The 16,632-nt window shown below is 42.7% G+C and overlaps 1 protein-coding gene across 2 annotated transcripts in view; it reads left to right on the top strand.

Moving 5' to 3' along the window:
• UROC1 (urocanate hydratase 1) overlaps positions 1-15,834 on the top strand; it is an 85,780-nt gene extending 69,946 nt beyond the window's left edge. For both annotated transcript variants that reach the window (XM_084840205.1, XM_084840204.1), the window contains 4 exons: positions 458-557; positions 2,171-2,252; positions 13,262-13,361; positions 15,563-15,834. In XM_084840205.1, the coding sequence (XP_084696331.1) occupies positions 458-557; positions 2,171-2,252; positions 13,262-13,361; positions 15,563-15,703 (423 nt within the window). In that variant the 3' untranslated portion in view covers positions 15,704-15,834. The remainder of the gene's footprint in view (positions 1-457; positions 558-2,170; positions 2,253-13,261; positions 13,362-15,562) is intronic.
• Positions 15,835-16,632: the final 798 nt, after the last annotated feature.

Below are 16,632 nucleotides of genomic sequence, written 5' to 3'. Positions count from 1 at the left end.
TATGGTTCTTTTGCTTGTTCTTGTTCTATGTTATGGTTTTATAATGGCCTTTTGTTGACTGTTTTTATACATAATAGAGTTATTTTATTCTTATATTTTATAGTTGCGTAATGTTAATATTCTGTTTTTAATTTTGTAAGCTGCTTTAAATGCTTATGGGCAGAGAAGTGGCCTATGAACTAAAATAAATAATAAAAATAAACCATTTACAATTGACTGCCCCTTAATGGTGCCTTAGTACCTACAGCCAGAAGTGGTCTACCATGACCTACTGAATATTAGAGTTGGCTTAGCCATTGAGAGACTACAATAGTTTCTCCAATGGACTGACTTAAAAGTCAGTACTTAATCCAAAATTTAAACTGGCTGACACCTCTATTCAAGGGAGACATTTTAAACAAGAAGAATTATCTGTTTGCTAATTCCTACTTCCTTCTCCTTGGCTTTTTCCTTCCAGGCTCCAGTTGTACTTAGTCGAGACCACCACGATGTAAGTGGGACAGACAGTCCTTACAGAGAGACCTCAAACATCTATGATGGTTCCGCATTTTGTGCAGGTCAGCTGAATGGTTGCAGGATTGTCTCTTCTTAGTGAATAGAATTGCTTAAAATGTGAAAATAAATGTCACTGAATAGCTTGGAAAGCATGTGCTTCCCCTTTTAATGTGATGGGGTGAGATTTCCTATTATACTGAGGTTGCCTGCAATTCGATGATGTCAAAAGACCCCAAAGAGTTGCAGCACCTTGGAGAGTAACTGAGTCATTGTGGTCTAACCTTTCATAGACAGTAGCCTACTTCATCTGAGAAGGAAGTAGACAGAGAAGGTGGTTGGTGGTATAAAAACACATATGAGGTGAGATCAAAATGTGCAAGCTAAAAATAATGGGGTTGTAAACACACACACACACACAGAGAGAGAGAGAGAGAGAGAGAGAGAGCATAAAACATGACTATACAAGGAATTTGCTTATGAATCGTAATATATTCCACTTTTATGGTTGAATTTTAGATAAGCTGGGATTTCAGAAGAAGTGTTTATCAATTACACGTGCACACACATTTTATTTTATTTTATAATTTTTTTTGTATCACACCCTTCATTGTAAAACGATTCCAATAAAATACACAAGGTCAGTTAGTGCCAAATTCAATATACCCTTCAATTATCCCACTCTGATATGTGTGCCCAACTGTTAAAAGATCTGGCAGAAAAGAATTGTTTTCACCTGGTGCCAAAAACTAACCAGTGTTGGCACCAGTCTAACCTCCAGTGGGAAATTGACTGGAGAGACTTGTTCTTTCCAGTAACTTGAACAAACTTTGGAGAAGGCTTTGTCTCTTTATACGAAAGGACGAATTCACATGATTTTAAGGACCTGTTTTTTTTGGGGGGGGGAGTTAGAATGGTTCATGGATCCATTCTTTTGGGGGGGGGTTAAATAAAAACACACACCCCTCTCCAATAATCTGAATTGGCCATTAGTATGAAGCCTAGGGAAACTGTTTTAACAAAAACATAGTCAAGCTTCTTTTAAAACAAGAAGAAGCAGAGAACAATCTGAAGGTACATGATGGAGTTCTGGTATTAAGCTAAGGGTGCCTCTGACCTTGCATTGCCTAGATTGGAATACAGCCTGGGATCACAGCCTGCTTGCTCAGAGGAATAGTACAGGAAAGCAGACAAGGACACATGGTGGAAGAGCAGCGACCACCATGGCTGCCAACCTGCTCACCTTCTTCATCTGAGAGGAAGAGGGCAGGTAAATGAGTGGGCCGTGATAGTGACAGAGAGGGGAAACAGCAGTAGCAACCCTCTTGCCTTCCTGTCAGCATGCTGTGGGAGGCTCACCCCTGATGGTTTAAGGGGACCCACTGGGGAAGTCTTGAGATCTTGACCAAACACTGGCTGCACTGTACATTGCCCCCCCACCCCGACTGCTTTATAGGGATCCTGCAACGATTTGATGCATGGAGCTGCCACCATTACATTTACTTTGGCCCTCTGGTACAATGCAAGGGAAACCACAATACCTGAAAGCAGCAAAAGAAATTCAAACAAAAAACAAAGCTTTTGCCACATAGCTGCAAATAGATTGCAGGTGGGATTCTTTTTTCTTAACTGGAGAATTCCTATATTTCAGTCATTTCTTTCCTTTCTTTCTCCACAGATATGGCTGTCCAGAATTTTGTGGGAGACTCATTTAGAGGAGCTACCTGGGTTGCCTTGCACAATGGAGGTGGTGTTGGCTGGTAAGGAGAACTTGCCTTTGAAAGGAAAAGGGATATTGTCTTACGAGTGGAGGAAGTGTAGTAGGAAAATAGGTAGGGTACACCTATAAAAAACAATGATTTTAGCAATAAAATAAAAGAAGCAGTTAAAAAAAACAATTATTTTAGGGTGATAGGCTTTTGCTGAAGAAAACCTATTATAAGGCATGTCTTACCCAACCAGGTGCCCTTCAGATGTGTGGTACTACTACTGGCTGGGGATGATGGGAGTTATAGGGTATGTCTCCATGGCAATTTCCAGTGTTGCTATTTCATACTTTACAAACACAATCCCTCAGGGGAGTTGTCCCCTTGAACATTCTGTATTCAGGGTGGAAAGATGGGAGAATGGAAAGCCACCGCCAAAGTGATCTCTAGGAATTTTAACAACAGTCCCATCATATGACATTTTGTGCTGTGTCTACTACTACTACTATTACTATATCCCACTTTTTTTTCCTCTTTTCCTTATATCCTTTTTTTTCCCCAAGGCATGGTCTTCCTCCTCTCCATTTTACCTCACAACTGCCCTGTGAGGTAGGTTAGGCAGAGAGTCAATGACTGGCCCAAAGTCTCCCAGTGAGCTTCATGGCCAAGTGGGGACTAGAACCCCAGTCTCCAGAGCACTTTTCAGCACTCTAACCACTACACCACACTGGCTCCCAGTGTCATTGTACTATTGGCAAGTCTGGAAAGCAGATCTGTCCCAAGAATGTAGCATGTGGCTCAGACTTTCTTGTGCCAACATCATGCTTCCTTGGTGCTTTTATCATGCAGTTAGCCTGCCTTATTCCTTGAATTGTATGGGGTTTCCAGATGATGCTGTCTTCCCCTTTTAATCCTCCCATGTTTTCCCACCACATCTTCCATTTCTTTCCATTAAAAATCCATTAAGGAGGAAAAGACGGCATAGCTGCACAATGCCTTTTGACCTAGGGCTCCTTCACATGGAGCTTTTATCCTGTGATTGAGATTGCTTCTTCACGGAGGTTTGCAGGCTCTTTACGTGACGCCATGACCTTGCCGTGACCCTCCTGCACTAAATGCCCTTTGTTCCATTTTTAAATAGATCTCAGATAATGAGCTATCAAATTACCCTGTTTGTGTACCGTTTGTGTTCCGCCAAAAGAGTTAAAGCGGCAAGAAGAGATCGATGAAAGATAATGGAAGATTCAGATACGGGGAGAAGTGCAGGGGGGAGGAAGCGCATGTAAAGGGAGTCAGTGGTGATCCTGCATTTAAAATAGAAGCAGAAAGCCCCATTTTAAATGCAGGATTTTAGGCTGGTGTATAAATGCCCTTAAGGCTTCTCTACACATAACTTTTATCCTGCTCTTGAGATCGGTTGCTCACGAAAGTTTGTGAGTCCTTTAGATGACATCATCAACCTCCAGGGTGTCTCCTGCACTAAATGACCTTTATTCCGTTTTTAAATAGATCAGAGATAATGAGGCATCGAATTACCTTGTTTCTCTTCCGCTTGAGTTCCCTCAGTGGAAAAGGAAAAGCCGCAAGAAGAGGAGCGAGACCAATGAAACATATAGAAGATTCAGATTAGGGGGGAAAGGAGCAGGGAAAGGGGGGAAGAAGCGCATGTAAAGGGAGTCCGTTGTGATCCTTTACAGGGATTTCAGGCTGGTGTAGAGATGCTCTGAGTGGTAGGAGCCCTCTGTCTGGAAACACCCACTGTATAAGGATCAGAGCACCTATGTTCAACCCAGGGCTCCCCTCGTCACTGATGATGTTGCAACTATGTCGAACACATCCTTTTCTAAAATGTCATATGATGGTACTGTTGTTAGGACTCCATCAGTGGCTTCCCTTTCTCCCACATTTGGTTGCAACAGATGATTTGCCTGTGTGCATATATTAAGCAACAAACTGATCATTCAGATCACCCTCTGTGATCTACATGCTTTTCTTTTACCTTGGCTCGCTTTAGGAAACTCTGACAATTTCCTGCCTGGTTTAAGCAGGCTCTGCTGCAGTCTGAGAATCCCTTTTCTTGAGGCCTAATGTTGCATGATTCTCTTTTAATTAATTTCCTAATCTTAAAAGAAGAAGTGGGGTTGGACTCGATGATCTTATAGGCCCCTTCCGACCCTACTATTCTATGAAGTCCCAAATACTTTAGGCAGAGACTATAGTGTTCTTTTGAAAACTCAATTTGCTAAACAAGGGCAGAATGCCTGTAAGCTCTGTGTGTGTGTGTTTTAAAACAGAACTTGCTTCCAACACCATGTTCCCTTGCATAAGGCATTCAGAGCGTCAGTGGAAGAGATGTATTCAGACTCCCCTCAAGCTGCATTTAAACCTGTGACCTTTGGACCCCAATATAACATACCCATATGCTAACATGCAGTAAGGGATTGCTGATACAAAACAGGTCAGGTGTCAGCCATCTTCTCTCCCCCCTCTTCCCTCCAATTAGCTTTAGCATATTTCTTTTAAAGAGCAACAAAGGAAGAACTGGCTCAAACCACCTCTTACTGGATACTGAATCTGGAAGAATTCTTAGAGCATGATATCCTCCCAACTCTTACTTAAGGGCAGTGGTACCATCAGGTCAGGACTTTGGGGCAGAAGTCCACAGCCCTCCCCAGCAGAATGATCAGGAGGCCCCCAAACACAGCAGGGGTGGCTTACCATATGCAAAGCTATACACACTGCCATCTAAAGAGTGGGTCCCAAGTAGAACCATTAAGTCCAGGGTTCAAAAATACTTATCAGCACCACGGCTTAAGACATTAGAGTGGCTGTTTTACTGTACCTCCACCACGCAGTACCTGTGCATTGGGTTCTACAGCCCACTCTGCTGTCCTGGTTCTACTTGTGCTGGCCGACAGGGAGAATTGCAGGAATGATTAATGCTATATTCAGCTAGCACAGCTGGCTTCCTGTGATGATAATGATGAACTTTGGTGATGATAAAATGGGATACACCCATAGGAAACTGCCTTATACTGGGTCAGAATATTAGTTCATAGTCCAGTATTATCTACCCTGACTGGCAGAGGCTCTCCAGGGTTTCAGGCAGGATCTCAGCCCTGTCTGGAAAAACCAGTACTTGAACCTGGGACCTCTTGCATGCAAAGGCATGTCCCCTACCACTGATGCTGCCCTTGGAGGAAGATGTAATAAATACATTGAAAATCCACTTAAGACTTGCTGCTCGTTCTTGTTCCAACAAACCATGATATGTTGGTCCAGGAATGCTGCGTCTGAACTGTGCCTCCGTGTGATGTTATTGTGCGGTTCATTTCCTCAACCCTTACTGCCAACAGCCAATGACATATGTGGGAAACGCATCTGATGATATCGCCCCATTTGTTGCGCTTAAATGTTACCAGGAAGAGTGTAGGGAGAGAGAAATGGAATGGTGCTGGCTCTGTGTTTCTTGTAACATGTTGTCCCTAAACAATAGGTTATGGAATCTGTTTTTAATGTATTAAATGTGCGATTTAAGGCATGTTAATATGGGAACTTCTCATACATTCTGTTTGCTGCTTTGCACTAAATAGTTAGTGTAGAAAGCACTAGCAATGTTGCTTCATCCCGCATTGGGTTTGTCTGCGATGCACATGATCAGGTATCAGGGTGATCTGACCTTTGAGGCTTGTGGGAAGTGGATGCATTGGATATGCACATCCATGCATTGTGGATTCCCCCATCCAGACAGGTTTTTGATCCTTCAGCTTCCCAGCATCAGTCCCTGATCATTGTGTTTGGTGTACTATATGGGCGAGCTTGAGCATTCCATTGTCTTTGGGATATTGCTGTCTAGAGAACTGACAAATATGAGCTGCAATGCATTTATTGTTGGATAAATACATGTATTTATCAGCCATCTTTTTCTATGCCTGTTTTATTTTGGTTTGGACTGCTTTTGATTCTTCCTTCAGAGGCTCAAGAGTATATTTCCTGGGTTTTTATTTATAGGGCTGATAACCATGCAGCCTAAACAGAGGCAGATATTATTGACTCACAGATCTGTATAATTTTTGTTGGACCGTATATGGAGGTACATTAGGGTTGGCCATTGTTTTGGCAAATCAATTCTGGAAGCCTGTTTATTAGCGGGAGGCCAAAGCGACTTGTAGTAACAAAGAGACAGGGCAATTTACTGACTGAAATACACAGTCCACAGTGTGATGTCTTGATTGCAAGAGGGGCCTGGAGTTCTTTGATCACCTTGGATGGAGACATCTGGAAATTATAGGAGGTAGCTTAGGTCAAAATGCCACATGTTTCTTTAATTATTTGAATATATGACCCAGTGCTAATGAGGGCAAAACGCTCTCCTATAAAAGTGAGAAGACTTGTTGGAAAACTCAACTTAACAAACATGACTTGTTGTAGGTTTAATTTATGGGCTTTTTTAGGCAAATGGAGTGGGGCAAATCTGGATCTCACTGACCTATGGTGGTTTAGCTATCGAAATACATGGCATAATTCTAGATTTGACTCCAATATGGGAAACCTAAAAAAAAAAAAAAATTCTGGCCAGGCATCATACAGAGATCTGTGGAGGAACTTTAGCACTTGACAGAATATTTTACATCCATGACAAATGCCCTGTTTAGTCAAAACATTGTCTGAAGATCTAGCTTTTTTTTTTTTTTTACTATCATGCTGACTTTATTGGGAATGCTGATTTGGTTCCTGAAGATATTTCTCCAGCAACATCAGTTGAGTCTCAATCTGCAGTTACTTTCCTCCAGTTTATGATCAGAGAGTATTGTATCACATTAAGGACTAAGAAATTTATTACGGCATACAATAAGCATTCTTGGACTGCAGTGGATGAAGTGGGCTCTAGCTCATGAACACCTATGCCATAGTGGCTCATGCTACACAATTCTTTTTGTTGCTTTTGCTGTCTGAAGATGTAAGCCTTTACACATAACTGTGTCCTCAATCCTATTGAGTTCAGTGGAATTTAGTTATATTCAGGTTTCCTCTGGTTTGTTTACAGTAGATAATATATATTTAATAATGCTTGCACAACCAGGGCTTCAGCCTTTGTAAAATTCTGACTTTTGGCATGTCTACAGAGCAATTTACATTCTTTGGAAACTGGTTTAACTGTCATAGCTGCCTTTCAACCAGACTAGGAATTATAATTACAAGACAGGAGGGGTCAGCCTATTGGCCCTCCAGATGTGTTGGACTACAACTCCCACCACCCCAGCCATGCTGGCTGGGGATGATGGGACTTGTAAACAACACATCTGGAGAGTGCTGGGCTGGTGAAGGCTGCCAAAGAGCACATGCTTTATCCTGTGTCCAGTCCCTAACTTCTCCAGCTAAAAGAATCACAGGCAAGAGATCTTGGAGAATTGCTGTCCACCAGAGCAGACAATGCTGGGCAAAATGGGTTTGGCAGAATGGTTCTGTATACGGCAGCTTTGTATGTGTTACATCTTGAGAAGATGCTAAGAGTTCCTTGTTACTTAAGTTCACAGAACTACAACTCCCAGGGTGCTTTTTTTTCAGGCAGTGCTGGGGAAGAAGAGCTTTAAGATAAAGTTGAAATGAACATTTGTAGTCTAAACCTATATTTAACGAACACTGCTGGGGAGCTGTTTACACAAAATTTCCAGGTAGCTGCTGTTTTCTGTGGTCACACCTGGACATCTAAAAAAAGTAACACCGTATTGAACTTTTGTCCTAGCTGCAGCATCTAGAGATGAACACACCCCTAAAAACTTAGCTTCTGCTTTGTTTGGTCTATTTTATTTTGAGTTTTGTTTTTAAAATATTTGGAGGGCTTCCAGCATAAAATTAGTCACTATTACAGCATATGCTACCACTTATGGATTCCATTAATTTTGCTTTGGCCTTTTCATGGTGTGTGTGCGTGGGGGCAACTTCTAGCCCTCCAGATATTTTGGCCTATAACTCCCATTAGCTCAAGCCAGCCGAGCAAATGGTGAGGCATGATGAGAGTTGTAAGCCACATTTGAAGGGCCACAAATTACCTATTAATGAGTAATAACAATGGATGGTTGTGAGTAAAGCTTTGATTTTACTAATTGTGACTAGGGCTGTGCACCGCTTTGGCCTGAGGCCTGAACCTCAAGTTGAAGCGGGCTGCTTCGGGCCCCTTCCGAGGTGAAGAAGAGAGGGCATGAAGCAACCTGAAGCAGGTTGGGGGCTCCCTGAAACATTCAGTGCACTTCGGAGCTTCGGCATCCTGGCCCAGCTGCGCTGGCACCTCCAGCTCCTTACCTGAGGGGACTCACAGGAGTTGCCGCCACCTCCGTCACCACTACCGTCATTGCCAGCTGCTGCTGCCAGCTCTTGATCCCTGGACGCGCATTGGCTTTTTTTGGTGGGAGTCGCCATTTTTAAAATGGCAACTCCCTGCAACAAGAACTGGCTTGTGTCCAGGGCTCAGGAGCTGGCGGTGGCTGGCAGCAATGATGGTGGTGGCAGCAGTGATAGTGGTGGCCATGACAACGGAGGTGACAGCGGTGGAGGCAGCGGTGGCCCAGGTAAGGAGCTGGGGGTTTGTGTGCGGGCAACATGGGGGGCCTGAAGTGGGATTCAGATGGCTGAAGCCTGCTTCGGGTTCAGGGCTGAGTCGGGTCGGAGGGGGGGCCTGAATCAGCCTGAGCCTAAGTGGGCCTGCCTCCGAAGCCATGAAGTAGCTTCTGAGTTGGCTCGGGGGTGGGGTGGGGGCTGCATTAATTGTGACCATGGAATCTATAGGGATTGTATTTAGTTTGGATAACTGCCATCCTGAGTGAGTCCATATTCAAAAAGAAGAGCTCTAGAATGTGATCACATATATGACCTAATAACACAGGACATTCTGTGTTGTTGTTCAGTCATGTCCGACTCTTCGTGACCCCATAGACCATAGCAAGCCAGGCCTTCCTGTCCTGCGCTCCCTCCCGGAGTGTGCTCAAGTCCATATTCATTGCATCGGTGATGCTATCTAGCCACCTCATCCTCTGCCGTCCCCTTCTCCTTTTGCCTTCAATCTTTCCCAGCATCAGGGTCTTTTCCAGGGAGTTTTCTCTTCGCATTAGGTGGCCAAAATATTTGAGCTTCAGCTTCAGTATCTGTCCTTCCAGTGAGCATTCAGGGTTTATTTCCTTTAGGATGGACTGATTTGACCTCCTTGCAGTCCAGGGGACTCATAAGAGTCTTCTCCAGCACCACAGTTCGAAAGCATCAATTCTTTGGAGCTCAGCCTTCCTTATAGTCCAGCTCTCACAGCCATACATTGCTACTGGGAAAACCATAGCTTTGATTATATGAACCTTGGTCGGCAAGGTGATGTCTCTGCTTCTGACTATGCTGTCTAGGTTTGCCAAAGCTTTCCTCCCAAGGAGCAAGCGTCTTTTAATTTCATGGCTACAGTCACCGTCTGCGGTGATCTTGGAGCCCAAGAAAGTAAAATCTGTCACTGCTTCCATTTCTTCCCCTTCTATATGCCAGGAAGTGATGGGGCCAGATGCCATGATCTTTGTTTTTTTAATGTTGAGTTTCAAACCAGCCTTTGCACTCTCCACTTCCACCCTCAACAAGAGGCTCTTTAGATCCTCTTCGCTTTCTGCCATTAGGGTGGTATCGTCTGCGTATCTGAGGTTGTTGATAATTCTCCTGGCAATCTTAATTCCGAGCTGTGATTCATCCAACCCAGCATTTCTCATGATGTACTCTGCATATAAATTAAATAAGCAGGGCGACAATATACAGCCTTGTCGTACTCCTTTCCCAATTTGGAATCAATCGGTTGTTCCATGTCCAGTTCTTACTGTTGCTTCTTGACCCTCATACAGGTTTCTCAGGAGACAGGTAAGGTGGTCTGGTACCTCCATCTCTTTAAGAATTTGCCAGAGTTTGTTGTGATCCACACAATCAACAGCTTTAGCATAGTCAACGAAGCAGAAATAGACGTTTTTCTCGAATTCTCTTTCTTCATGATCCAGCGAATGTTGGTGATTTGATCTCTAGTTCCTCTGCCTCTTCGAAACCCAGCTTGTACTTCCGGTAGTTCTCGGTTCACATACTGCTGAAGCCTAGCTTGTAGGATTTTGAGCATAGCCTTGCTGGCATGTGAAATGAGCGCAATTGTACGGTAGTTTGAACACTCTTTGACATTGCCCTTCTTTGGAACAGGAATGTAAACTGACCTTTTCCAGTCTTTTGGCCACTGAGTGTTCCAAATTTGTTGGCATATTGAGTGCAGCACTTTAACAGCATCATCTTTCAGGATCTTAAATAGCTCAGCTGGAATACTGTCATCTCCGCTAGCTTTGTTGTTACTAATGCTTCCTAAGGCCCACTTGACTTCACTCTCGAGGATGTCTGGCTCAAGTTCAGTGACCGCACTATCATGGCTATCAGGGACATTAAGATCTTTCCTGTATAGTTCTTCTGTGTATTCTTTCCACCTCTTCTTAATCTCATCTGCTTCTGTTAGGTCCCTGCTTTCTTTGTCCTTTATCATGCCTGTCTTTGCACAAAACGTTCCCTTGAGATCTCCAATTTTCTTGAAGAGATCTCTAGTCTTTCCCATTCTGTTGTTTTCCTCGATTTCTTTGCATTGTTCATTTAAGAAGGCCTTCTTGTCTCTCCTTGCTATTCTCTGGAAATCTGCATTCAGTTGGATATATCTTCCCCTTTCTCCCTTGCTTTTCGCTTCCCTTCTTTCCTCAGCTACTTGTAAAGCCTCCTCAAACAGCCACTTTGCTTTCTTGCATTTCTTTTTCTTTGGGATGGATTGAGTTGCTGCCTCCTGAACAATGCTACGGACCTCCGTCCATAGTTCCTCAGGCACTCTTGTCTATCAGGTCTAATCCCTGAAATCTATTCCTCACCTCCACTGTATATTCATAAGGGATATGATTTAGGTCATACCTGAATGGTTTAGTGGTTTTACCTATGTTCTTCAACCATATGTTTTAGTGTGAACTTATTAGGCCTAGTATAAGAGATGAATGGTAGAAGAATTAATCTTAGTCGTTAGTATCTTGGCCAAATGGTTACTAGTTTTTTTGCCTTGCATGTATACTTCCACTGCTACCAATTGTGTCAACTTCCCCACTCCCCATACTCGCCTTGTACATCTAATGTAGATTATGAATTCTCTGGCAGGCTATTGTCTCACTGATATTCGCTATATACTGTTGATGCTAAATGTTACATCGTAATAGCATTACTAAACATGTAGATATAAGGCAGGGATGGGGCAGTTTCTTAAGCCTCAGAGAATCATATTCCTGCTTGGATACCAGTTTGCTTTTGCATTGGATACCAGTTTGCTTTTGCACTCTTTAGGAGAGGACAGTTGGGCACCCAAAAGTGACTGGGGTACTCTCTTTTCACAGCGCTCTGTGTGTGTGTGTGTGTGTGTGTGTGTATATGTGTGTGTCTAGGTTAGCCTTTCAAGATCAGGGAAGAAGTCATTGGTACTGGAAGAAAAAAGGAATTTTCTATCAGGGGAGTGAGCAACGAAGCTGGGAACCACTAAGGACCAATCAATCTGCACTATGTAGCCCAGAACCATAGGGAAGCTCTTGGCCCTGAACAGGACCCGTTTGGGGAATAGGTGCTTGCTTATTTTATTTTTCATTTGGGTGTGTGTGTGCTTATTGTTTTGTTTTTGTGTTTGTTTAAGAATCGATGACATTTTTACCTTGCCTTTTGTCCAAAGGGGAAGGTCAGTGGTTGACCATTCCTATTAGGCAAACATACTACTTCCTGAAAACCTTGATTAATTTCCTGATAAAAACGTAGATCTGATTTATTGAAAAATTCATGGAGAATCAATCATTCAGTAGCTGTTAGCTATGATAACTAAATGGAACCATCCACATACAGTGGCAGTATACCAGGTTTTGGGGTAAAGAACCAGGAGCATGGACATCACTTCCATGTCTTGCTTCTGAGCTTTCAGGGGATATTGGGCTGGTTGCTCTTGGAAACAGCAGTGCAAGACCAGATGGACTCTTGGTCTGATATAGAAGGGCAATTTTCAATTTTTCATCATCTAATGATTTCGCAACAAGGTGATATGAAGCTCACAGATCCCAAATTCTGGAGTAATTGCCTCATGAAAAACTACCTCATTTCATTCTTTTTAAAATACACTTGCTCCTGATTTAGTGAAGCAGAAGCTGGAGTGTTTGTTCAGATTCCATCTTGACCACTGCCATCACAGCAACTGAATTCCAAACTGCAGTGTAATAAAACTTAAATAACCGTGGCCTGACCTTTAAGAGACCCAGTAACTTTAGCCACTTAATCATCAGACATGTAGGCATTTTCATTATTTGTTTAAACAAGTGCTTTTTGAGCTGTCCTTGTACTCAGGAGAATTATAGCAGACTCAACGCTTGGCACTGGCATTTGGGTAAGAATTGAGCTTTCTGGCTGAGCAGTGTGGGAAAATACAAAATGGGTGGCTCCTTATCCCACACTAGGATTCTCACTGCCCATTATCTGAACAAAGCCCCTTTCAATTATAGCATCACAGAATCATAGCATTTTAGAGTTGGAATGATCCATGGAGCTCATCCAGCTCTCAGTGCAAGAATCTTGCCACTACAGCGGGGGGAGGGGGGAGCATGCAGCCCACACTGCCCCCCAAATTAAAAACAAATTAACAGAAGAATGGCACCTGGAGTGCCAAAACTGTCAAAATTAACACGCTAACAAACTTTTCAAACTATTTTAATTTTTTCAATTTATTTTTTCAGTGCCTTGCAGAGTGTGGCTCATGGAGGCAGAGGCAAAAATGACCCCCAGACCTCCCGCAATTGCCCACCCATGAACTACAGCATCCCTGGCAGATGGTGATCCAGCCTCTTAAATGCCTCCAGCCCAATTACATTAGATGTGTCCCACGACAGCAATATTTCTTAGGCCTAATCTTTCATTTTTCTCAAGTGAACGTCAGATTGGTGAGTGATGGCATACGATTTATTAATTCCAAGAAAATAAACTAAGAATGTAATTTTCTGTTAATTTTAAAGGGGAGAAGTGATAAACGGAGGATTTGGCCTTGTCTTGGATGGCTCAGCAGATGCAGAAGAACGTGCAAAGATGATGCTGAGTTGGGATGTTTCCAATGGAGTAAGCACATATACTTGATCCATTTATATTGAAAAGTTGCTTTGGAGGGGGGGTGTTGTGTGTGTGTGTGTGTGTGTGTAAAACACATCAAAATACAGGATTTCCCAAACTTCTTAGCAAGATGATCATGTGAAATTACCAAGTCATTCCCCTTGCTAGTTGTTTTCTAATGATATGTATTACTTGCAAGTCCAATGAGGTCTCTTAGAATCTGTTGCTATTTAGATCTCTGGATTAGATTGCTGGATTGTAGAATGAAAAACAGAAGGCTTTTAGGAAAGAGACAGGCAAGGGCAAAATCCAAAGGCCATGTCCAAATAAAGGACTGAACCATTAATGATTTAATTCCAAATCTTGTAAAGTCCCTTTTATTCCAGCCCCTGACATCTAAAACTCCTGGTTATTCTATCTCACACATGGCACTCCGATTCAACCCTGTTCATGACTATTGATTTAGAGACCTCTCAAGCCTAGGAATGCTGGAATGTCATGTATGTCCTTTTATTTTATTACACCACCGTTCTATGCCATTGTATGGAAGAAGCTCAGTTATTTCACAATATCCCTTATGAACCTGCCTGGGTCTTGAGATCAGCCCTGGAGGTCCTGCTTAATGACCTACCATTAAGAGTCAGGAGGCTGGCAGGTACCACGGGTTTTTCATATGGACAGCTCCTAGTGCCATAAGCAAAAAAGCATTGTGCATCTATCCTGCCTTTCCCTCCTTAACAGATTTGTTTGTAGTAAGAAAAATGATGGGAATAGTGCTAGGGAAATATAGGAGTGTTACAAATGGAAGACATCATCATCTGGACCCCTTGTCAATTTCTATGCTTGAAGCAAGGCAATTGCACAATAAAAGCCTTGTCCGGAAGCACCCCCAGGGTTGAGGTCTTTTCAGCAGCGGCCCCACAGATATGGAATTCCTTTCCCCCAGGAGGTGCATATGATTCCTTCACTGGTTTCTTTCTAGTGATACCATAAACCCATTTTTATTTTGCCCTGCTTTTTATTGAAGATGTTAGTTCCTGCTGTGTTTAAATTTTAAACTGCCATTTAAAATGTTTTGTTTTTCATTATTGCGTCTTATGTGTTGTGAGTCAACTTGTGAGAGTCCTCCCTAAAATACAGAATATAAAACCTCTTAAATCAAGAAACACATTACTTTTTACCCTTCATTGACAGAAAAATTCATAGAATCATAGGGTTGGAAGGGGCCTACAAGACCATCAAGTTCAACCCCCTGCTCAATGTAGGAAGCCTGATTCCCAGGCGGTCTCCCAGCCAAGTACTAACCAGGGCTGTCCCTGCTTCGCTTGCGAGATCAGATGAGATTGGACACATCCAGCCCTTTGCCACCGTACCACTCCAGTATCGGGATCAAATGTTCCCACAAAAGTCATACAAATAAAATACCTTGTAGAAAGCATTAAGCATGATGCCATTTGCAAGTCAAATGAATCATGCCTTTATTAAGACCTTCTCTTTTCCAGTAAAACAATTATAGTTGTACATAAGTTATCAAACCCCACAATATGGGATCTAACCGACCCACAGTTTCTAAACATTAAAAAAAAAATATTGTGCCATTAGCATATATATGACATAATTATAACCGTTGCACAAGTATAACAATGCAATAATAATGACTTGTGAATTACCAGTAACTACCACCACAAATCTCACGGACCTTGCAGCTGTTGCACAGGCTACCTGAGCAGCTTACGCACAATCACCACATTCCACAACTGCATAAGTAGGACAGACAGAACGGTTACATGGAACACACTGTGGCTGTGGTTTCCTGTCACCGTGTCTACGGCAGAGATCACACCTTCCTCTGAAACCTACAGTGAAAGGCCTGGAACAAAAAACTGAGCCATGTATTACAGATCACACTTGTTGTGCACTAGGCCTTCTATTATTTGAGGGAACCTTGTGAAGCACCTGGTTTATACTGTGCTTGGCTCTCATGAGTGCTATCCAGTAATATTTTAATTGGATCTAAAACATACTAGGTGTATATTTTTTTAAAAAAAGGTCCAAGGTGGAAGAGCCAAATATTGAGAAATCAACAAGTTAAAGATGAGGAGTTAGACCCATTTGGCTAGATGTGTTTTCCTAAAATGCCATTCATGTAGCTGGGAGACAAAATGTACATTCCAGTTGTATACCCATTTATTTTTGTTCCATATGGACAGGTTGCTAGACGCTGCTGGTCCGGCAACAACAATGCTTATGAAACCATCTGTCAAGCCATGGAGAGAGACAAGACACTGAAGGTGACCCTTCCACATAAGGTGGTAGATGACAACATCCTGGAACAAGCCCTGAATTGTTAACTTTACACTAAGTCTTTTATTCTGCCTTTTTTGAACTAGGCTTTGAACATTGCTCTTCCAATGCCAACCTGCCCCCCCCCCCCCAAGCCTCGGTTTAAGATGATATAATAAATGCATTTTGAGATTAATTTACAGGTGTGCAGGGTTTTTTTTCTTTCATCATTAGGGAAATCCATCTACACACATTCAGCATTAATGGAAGTCTTTCAAACACATCACAGTGAATGGATCCCAGTCCAAGAATCTGTTCAGCATACATATTAATGTGAAAATACTGAACACCTATTCTCATCTATCAGTTTAGAAATCTAAGCCAAAGAAGCAGAGCCAGGAACATGTAAATATTAATTCCATTTCTATATTAATCATGATGCTCCTTCAGGCAAGTCATTTTTCAGGGTTGTGGTCAAGATTCAGTATTGTTAGAAGTATATTTAGGTCTCAGTATCAATATCCCTTCATGGATCACTGCCTTGTTGTGGCAAAGGGGCTTGCGTAACTCAGTGAAGCCATAAGCTATGCCGTGCAGGGCCACCCAAGACGGACAGGTCATGGTGGAGAGTTCTGACAAAATGTGGTCCACTGGAGAAGGAAATGGCAACCCACTCCAGGATTCTTGCCAAGAAAACCCCATGGAACGTATCACAAGGCTAAAAGAGATGACGCCAGAAGATGAGCCCCTCAGGTTGGACGGTGTCCAATATACTACTGGGGAACAGCAGAGGGTATTTCCAAGTAGCGCCAGAAAGAGTGAAGCGGCTGGGCCAAAGCCGAAAGGACACTCAGCTGTGGACGTGTCTGGTGGTGAAAAGAAAGTCCGATGCTGTAAAGAACAATATTGTTTAGGAACCTGGAATGTCAGATCAATGAATCAAGGTAAGCTGGAGGTGGTCAAACATGAGATGGCAAGATTGAACATCGACATCTTG

Source organism: Heloderma suspectum, chromosome 2 (assembly GCF_057233095.1).
Source record: "Heloderma suspectum isolate Gila_16-S chromosome 2, 16-S_ref, whole genome shotgun sequence".
NCBI classification, from domain to species: domain Eukaryota; kingdom Metazoa; phylum Chordata; class Lepidosauria; order Squamata; family Helodermatidae; genus Heloderma; species Heloderma suspectum.
The sequence above is the reverse complement of the archived record's forward strand: the minus strand, read 5'-3'. Positions and strand labels throughout refer to the sequence as shown.